Genomic DNA, 8,094 nt, shown 5'->3' on the forward strand with positions numbered 1-8,094 from the left:
TCTAAGACCATGACATAACTTCCCATTTATTTAGGTCTTCTTTAATTCCTCTTAGCAATGCATTGCAGCATTCAGTGTATAGGTCTTACGCATCTTTTGTCAGATTCATCTCCAAGTATTTAATATATTATATTATATTGTAAATAATGTTTTAAGTTTTAATTTCTGATTATTTGTTGCTAATAAACAGAAATAAAATGGATTCTTTCATATTAACCTTGTGTCAAACCTTACTAAACTCAGTTGTTTTTTCCAGTAGCACTGGCAAGAATCTCTAGTATAATGTTCAATAAAAGTGATGCGTGCAAACATCTCTACTTTGATTCTGATCTTAAGGGAAAGAATTCAATCTTTTACCATGAAGTATGATAGAAATTGTAGGTTTTTCATAAATGCCCTTTATCAAGTTGAGGAACTACTATTTCTAGAGCATTGAGAGTTTTAATCAAGAATGGATGTTGGGGGAAGAGGCGGCGAGGGGGCGGGCTCGTGCCCGGGAGTCCATGTGGGCGCTGGCGCGGCACGGAGCAGCGCCGTGTCACCAAGGCGGAGCTGCAGCAGCTCCGGGTGCGGGAGGCAGTGGACTCTATGGTGAAGAGTCTGGAGAGAGAGAATATCCGGAAGATGCAGGGTCTCATGTTCCGGTGCAGCGCCGGCTGTTGTGAGGACAGCCAGGCGTCCATGCAGCAAGTGCACCAGTGCATTGAGCGCTGCCATGCCCCTCTGGCTCAAGCCCAGGCCCTGGTGACCAGCGAGTTGGAGAAGTTCCAGGACCGCCTGGCCCGGTGCACTATGCATTGCAACGACAAAGCCAAAGATTCAATTGATGCGGGGAGTAAAGAGCTTCAGGTGAAGCGGCAGCTGGAGAGTTGCGTGACCACGTGTGTAGATGACCACAAGAACCTCATCCCAACCATGACAAAAGAAGATGAAGGAGTCTCTTTCATCCATTGGGAAATAGATGTCTGCTATTGGCCATCGGGGCTGAAGGCAGGAGTCTATTTAAAAAGAGAAATGGGGATTTGGGTTTTCTAAGGAAAGTTTATGAATGAGGAAATTAAGGATGGCAGCAAGTTTAAGCCCTATATCACTTGCCTCTGGACACTGGTTCCTTTGTGTTTGAATCCTAGAAAGTGAAAAAAACTGGTGCTAAACTTTGGGTCAGAGATAGCACAGGAGAGTTTTTATGAGCCTGAATTTCACGTGGCAAGTGCTTTTCCTGGCAACAGGGAGCCTCCCTTGTACCAAACCAGAGCCCTCCAAGGTACCAGATTCTCTTAGTACAAAGATACCAACAGGCTGGCAGGTTCATCTGACCTGCTTATGAGCTGGTGGAGTGTGAGGAGAAGTGTTTCTGTTTGTTGCCAACCTCCTGTTTACCAGAAGGATCACTACAACATTTCCCACAAACTGGAAATAAAACAAAATCCATGAGGTCACTAATTTAGAAGGGGAAAGGGGGCCTCTGGGGATTTGTTTTGCGTGGTTTTGTTTTACATACAAGGGCATGAAGTTACTTTTAAGATGTAGAGTTGGGAGAGGTAGTTTGGATAAAAACTTTGAAAGGGTCCTTGCAGATATTCATTTCTGGCCGTCAGGATGTGGAGGTGCATTTCTTAAAATTCTCACACATGACATCTTTCAGCCTGGAGACCCTGCAAATTATAAGAAGCGCTATCACACTGGTAGGGGAAGCAAACCTTCCCTCTGACTAGCAGCCATGATGAGCCCTGAGGCTGTCGGCAGCACAGTCAGCGAGTGACAAGACAATCTTGCAGTGACACTCACCCTTGAAGGGAAAGGGCATTTTGATTGTGCTATATGCCAGTATTCAAGAATGAACAGTGAAAGAGGAATTGTTAGCTGCTTAATTAAGAGACTTATGAAGTACTGGCTTTGGAAAAATCTGGTTTTCATAAAACAAAATAGAATGAAAGCCTAAACCCAGGATTGCTTACTTTGCCCCCTGTGATAACAGAGCTCTGTTGAAACAATCCCTTGGCAACACGAAGGTCAAAGGAGAAAAAGTAAGCAACTCAGGGGCAAGCTGTGACTCCTTTAGAGCAAAAAACAGGACAGCCCTCCGTTACCAAATACTACTTTTGCAGCATGCATTGTTCTGCCCCAGTTCTGGCACCTTATCGTTTTATTAAGGACCTTGTGTTTTTACCAACTTATTACTTGAAATGATAATATAGCCTGTCTGTTTGCTGTTTCAAGACTGTGATATATTTTCCTAGTGGTTTGGTTTTAAAAATACATAAGACATAATTTTTCTTCAAAAAAAAAAAAAGAAAGGATGTTGGCTTTTGTAAAATGTTTTTTTTTTCTGCATATTAAGATGATCACACGGCTTTTCTTTCTCAGTCTGTTAATATGATGAATTATGTGGATTACACTGCTGGGATGTATTATTCTTTTGACCATCATGTAGTATCCTGTTTATATATTGTTGAATTCAATTTGCTGGCCTCATAAAATGAATCGGGAAGTATTCCCTCCTCTTCAGTATTATGGAAGATTTTGTGTAGAATTTGTATTATTTCTTCTTTATATGTTTGGAAGAATCCCTCAATGAAGCCATTTGGATCTGGAGTTTTCTTTGTGGAAAGGTTTTTAACTACAAATTCCATTTATTTAAAACTTGTAGAGTTGTTCAGACTATCTATTACTTCTTGAATGGACTTTGGTAGTTTATATCTTTCAAAGAATTTGTCCATTTTATCTACGTTATCAAACTTAGATTGGCAGAGTTTTCTTTCAGTACCTTACATGTCTTTGAAGATCCGTTGCCTTTTAACTTGCATTGTTTCCAAATACAAAACTGGCTGTCATTCTTCTTCTTCCTCTGCATGCAGTGCGTCTTCTTACTCTGGCGGCTATTAAGATTTTCTCTTTATCGCTTGTCTTAAGCAGTTTGATATGATGTGTCTTGGTGTATTTTTCTTTACGGTCCTTATGTTTGTGTTTTATTGAGTTTCTTGGATCTGTGAGTTTATAGTTTTCATCAGATTTGGAAACTTTTCAGACATTTCTTCAAATTGTTTTCTGTCCCTCCTCCTCTCTTTTCCCTCTTAATGTACATATCTTAGGCTGCTTTAAAGTTATCCCACAGCTTATTGATGCTCATTTCATTCGTTACAGTCCTTTTTTTTTCTTTCTATGTTTTATTTTGGTTAGTTTCTATAGCTATGTCTTTAAGTTCACAAATCTTTCCTTCTGCAACATCAAAACTGTCATTAATCCCATTCAGTGTATTTTTCAACCCAAACTTCGTAATTTTCATCTCTAGAAACGTTTTTTTCTTCCAGTTTTATCGAGATATAATTGACATATAGTACTCATCTCTTGAAATTCCATTTGGGTCTTTTTTATAACTTCCATGACTCTACTTAACATGCTTAATCTTTCTCCTAGCTTCTTGAACATAGGGGATTCAGTTATAGTAGGTGTTTTAATGTCTTTGTCTCTTATTTCCATCATGTGTCGTTTCTGGGTGGTTTTGTTTTTGTTTTTTTTGGCCTCACCGCATGGCTTGTGGGATCTTAGCTCCCCAACCAGAGATCAAACCTGCAACCCCTGCACTGAAAGTGTGGAGTCTTAACCACTGGACCACCAGGGAAGTCCTTCTGGGTGGTTTTGGTTGATTTTTCTCTTCCTTATAAGTAGTATTTCCCTGTTTATTTACACGCCTGGTACTTTCTTATTGGATGTCAGACATTGTGAATTTTACCTTGTTGGATGCTGAATAATTTTTGTATTCCTATAAATATTCTTTAGCTTTGCTCTGGATATGGTTAAGTTACTTGGGACTAATTTGACTCTTTCAAAAGTCTTGCTTTTAAACTTGTTTGACAGGACTAGAGTAGCATTTAGTCTAGAGATAATTTTCCCCACTACTGAGGCAAAACCCTTTTGACTACTCTACTCAATGATATTTTCCACTCTAGCTGGTGGGAATGGCACAGTTCCTGGCTATATGTGAACTCTGAGAATTTTTTCCTCTAATCCTTCTGGGAGGTTCTCTCCCCAGCCTTGGGTCATTTCCTCATATGCAGTACTGTGCATCTCTTCCCCACCTGGTAATTTGTCCTGCGAACTCTAACTTCTTTGGCCTCCTTGGACTCCCAGCTCTGTCTCCTTATCTCAGGAAGACCTGCAGGGTCTGTCTGAGTTCCCTCTCCCTGCACTGTGACCTGGAAACTTTCTCTAGGCAGTAAGCTAGAGCAATTGTAGGGCTCACTTTGTTTGTTTCCCATCTCTCAGAGATCACTGCCCTTTGTTGTCTGATGTCCAATGCCTTGAGAACCACTGTTTCGTATATTTTGTCCTTTTTCTTTTCTTTTCTTTTCAAGTTGTTCCAGGTAGGAACGTAAGTCTGGTTCTTGTTATTCCACCTTAACTGGTAGAGGAGTCTTTTCCTCTGAGTTTAATTTTCTTCTTGCTGAAGTTCATCCTTCATACATTTTTGGAGCAAAAGTCTGAGATAAGATTCCCTTATCTCTCAGTCTGTGTATATCTGAATATTTCTTTATTTTACACCCATGCCTACATGCTGGTTAGCTGGATGTAGGATTGTTTTTCTGATCACTCTGAGGCTATTATTCCGTTGGCATCTATTGTTGCTGATGAGAAATTGGCTTCAGGCAAATGTCATTCATTTGTGGATAATCTGTTTCCCCTATAGCAGCTTTTCAGATTTATTTCTTTATCTTTATGATTTTTTAATTTCCCTACAACATCTCTAGGGATGACATTTTAAAAACCTACTCAGAACTTAGTGTTTTTCAGTTTAGGGGCTCATTTTTCTTCATGTATAGAAAATTCTCCACCATCATTTGTTCAAATGCTGCTTCTTCCTTACTGTCTCCTTCTGGGACTGATTAGATAAATGTTGGAACTTCTCGTTTTCTCCACCGTGACTTTTAATTTATCTTTCATATTTTCCATTCCTCTATAATATTTGATAATGTTTACTGAGTACTTACTATGTGCTATAAGAACTATAACTTGTTGATAGGAACTATAAACTCATTTAATCCTAATGGCAATACCATGAGGTAGGTACTAGTATATCTTCATTTTACCTTTGGAAAAACTGAGACCCAGAGAGGTTTAAAAACACACCTAATGGACTTCCCTGGTGGTGCAGAGGTTGAGAGTCCGCCTGCTGATGCAGGGGACACGGGTTCGTGCCCCGGTCCGGGAGGATCCCACATGCCGCGGAGCGGCTGGGCCCGTGAGCAATGGCCGCTGAGCCTGCGCGTCCGGAGCCTGTGCTCCGCAATGGGAGAGGCCACAGCAGTGAGAGGCCCGCGTACCGCAAAAAAACAAAACAAAACAAAAAACAACACACACACGCCTAAGGCCTTATAACTAGTAAGTAATAGAGTTGAAATTTAATCCTGGGTGCGTGGCTTCAGAGCCCATGCACTCCGCTAATATTCTATACTAGCTGTCATAATTTCATCTTTTTGTGTTGCTCTATGTGCTGCAATATGGGTGATGTCTTCAGACCAACTTGAGTTTATTAATTCTCACTCCAGCCTATGCCTAGTCTACTTTTCAAAACATCCAATGAGATTTTGATAGTTTATTTCTACTCTCTAGTCTACTTCTCAAAACATCAAATGAGTTTCTGATAGTTTATTTCTACTATGTCTATTTGGTTCTTTTTTTCATAAGCCATATGCCTTCTATTCCTAATTCTATCTCTTTAAACATACTTCTATTAAAGTCTTTAAGATTATTCTGTTACCCTAATTTTTGGCTTGTGCACCATTCAGATCTCCCTTCATTAAAAAACTTGCCATCCAGCCACAAGGGGTGCAGTTAGCTGACAACCTAGGGATGTTAGTACCTTCAGGATCTGCCTTGGCTTTTGAGTTGAGGCCATGCTCTTCCTTGACAGTCTCCAAGCAATGACTGGTTACGAACGGGGTACTAGAGTCTCGCCATTTTTGCCCAACATGGGACTTCTCTAATGGGCAGTATTTGCTCTGTAATTCCCCTTTGGGTTAGCTAAGACTTGGTCAGATCTGCATCACGTCCAAGGCTCTCACTGCCCAATCTTGCTTCCTCCTGTCTTATCCTTCACAAGCATTACCCCTCAATACACCCCTTGCACTCCTAACTCCATCCCTGCATGTATTTTCTGGAGGACCCAACTAATACAACATGTGAATTATCCAAGTTGTTTCATCTTCTGACTTTATCTCCTAGGAGTCTTTCTCTTCTCATTCTTTGTAATATTTTACTAGTGAGAGTTGTTTCTAGAGAAGCCCCGTGGGCCCTAAACTGCAGAGGAGTGCCATGGGTAGTTTCACAAGAAGCTCCATTCGCTTAACCTGTTCCATGACAAATTTTCTTTCAGTTTCTTGGCTAAGGTTTCTCCCAAACACCACCACCACCACCATTGCATTTTTATTACAAACTTAACCCTCATACCCACATTATTACAAACTGTGATTACAATTATGCTCAGGTGACTCTTTTCTACCTATAGCTTTTGATCTCAGCTATATATTTAAAAAGACATTTGTTATATTTTATCCACCATATCTATTTATTTACAGTGGGATACGAAAGGGGCTTCTTCTTCACCATAGTATCCCATGCTTACCGAAAGGAAATCCCAAAACACACATTAAGTATATGATGTAGTCTGTTAATTGAATATAACTGGTTTTCCATATAACTGGTTTCTCTGGTCATCCTATCTATCTTTTTAACTTTTAATTTTGAAATAATTATAGATTCTCAGGAAGTTGCAGAGAAGTTACATATGCTCTTCATAGTTTCCCCCAATCAGGAATCTGCATTTTAAACAAGTAATCAGGTGGCTCAGATGATGCTGTCAGTTCCACACCTAACCAATGATGCTCAGAGTTGGTATATAAACACCCCAGCTCCCTCAGCTCTCACATGGGTTATTTCTGAAGCATGTGTTTGGTACCATTTCCTAGAGATTCCCTGATGGATGAAGCTTTGATAACCAACTGTGGTAGCTGGGTTTTTTTTGTTTTTTGTTTTTGTTTTTGTTTGTTTTTTGGCTGCATTGTGTCTTTGTTGCTGCGCGTGGACTTTCTCTAATTGCGGCTAGCAGGGGCTACTCTTCGTTGCAGCGGGCGGGCTTCTCATTGCAGTGGCTTCTCTTCTTGCGGAACACAGGCTCTAGGTGCATGAGCTTCAGTAGTTGCAGCGCGTGGGCTCAGTAGTTGTGGCGCACGGGCTTAGTTGCTCTGTGGCATGTGGATCTTCCCGGACCAGGGCTCGAACACATGTCCCCTGCATTGGCAGGCTGATTCTTAACCACTGCGCCACCAGGGAAGTCCCGGTAGCTGGCTTAATAGTACACTCTCCCTGGTTGTCTTCCTTTCCTTCATCACCTCCCACTTCTCTCCCAAAGTAACTGACACTTCTCAAATAAACGAAGTGAATTCAAATCCTTGTCAAATCTGGACAGGTTGTACCAGAAGTGGTGTTAGGAAGCAGGTCCTTACGATGGAATTCTAGAGTGGGGTCACTTGCCAGTCAATGACAGAAAGACCCCATTGTTGACAGTCCTTGACGTGTCGTAGAAGCTCTGTTATAAGGACACTTGTGGTGAATGGGGGTTAGGATACAAGTGTAAGGGGATGTGATGGTTTATATAGCCTCTCTAACATCTGAGAGATACGGAGGCAATGGTACTTAAAAGACCTTGTGGTGTTTATTTGTTGTTGTTAAGTACCATTAATGTGGTGAATGAAGAAAATGATACACTGTAACTAACTAGCCAACTACCAATCTAGGTCATGGCATGAAAAGCAAACTTCTATGACAGCATTTAAAAATCTCCTAATCTTCTGCAGCTGGAGGGAAGAAAGGGCTGACAACCAGGTCCAGGACCCAACGATTAGAGTGGCAGAAGTGTCCCACTCACCTTTGTTGGAGGGTAAGAGGCTCCCCCTCCTTGCCTGGAGAACAGGCAGAGGCCTCACCTAAGGCAGATACCTTGTGAGAGGACACTTGCTCTCTTCAAGGCCTGCTACTACGTTCTCTTGTGACTTCTAGACTAATCCCTAAGGTCAAGTCCCAGCATGGCACCCCTGA

The 8,094-nt window shown here is 41.2% G+C and overlaps 1 protein-coding gene across 1 annotated transcript; it reads left to right on the forward strand.

Annotated features, from left to right (window-relative positions):
• The first annotated feature begins 615 nt into the window (after window positions 1-615).
• On the forward strand, window positions 616-961 carry LOC109550371 (protein FAM136A). The gene is given in 2 exon segments (XM_019937725.3): window positions 616-921; window positions 923-961. Coding segments are annotated over 2 exon segments (336 nt in total). The 5' UTR covers window positions 616-624.
• The last annotated feature ends 7,133 nt before the right edge of the window (window positions 962-8,094 follow it).

The sequence above is a fragment of the Tursiops truncatus genome, chromosome 1, assembly GCF_011762595.2.
Source record: "Tursiops truncatus isolate mTurTru1 chromosome 1, mTurTru1.mat.Y, whole genome shotgun sequence".
NCBI classification, from domain to species: Eukaryota; Metazoa; Chordata; class Mammalia; order Artiodactyla; family Delphinidae; genus Tursiops; species Tursiops truncatus.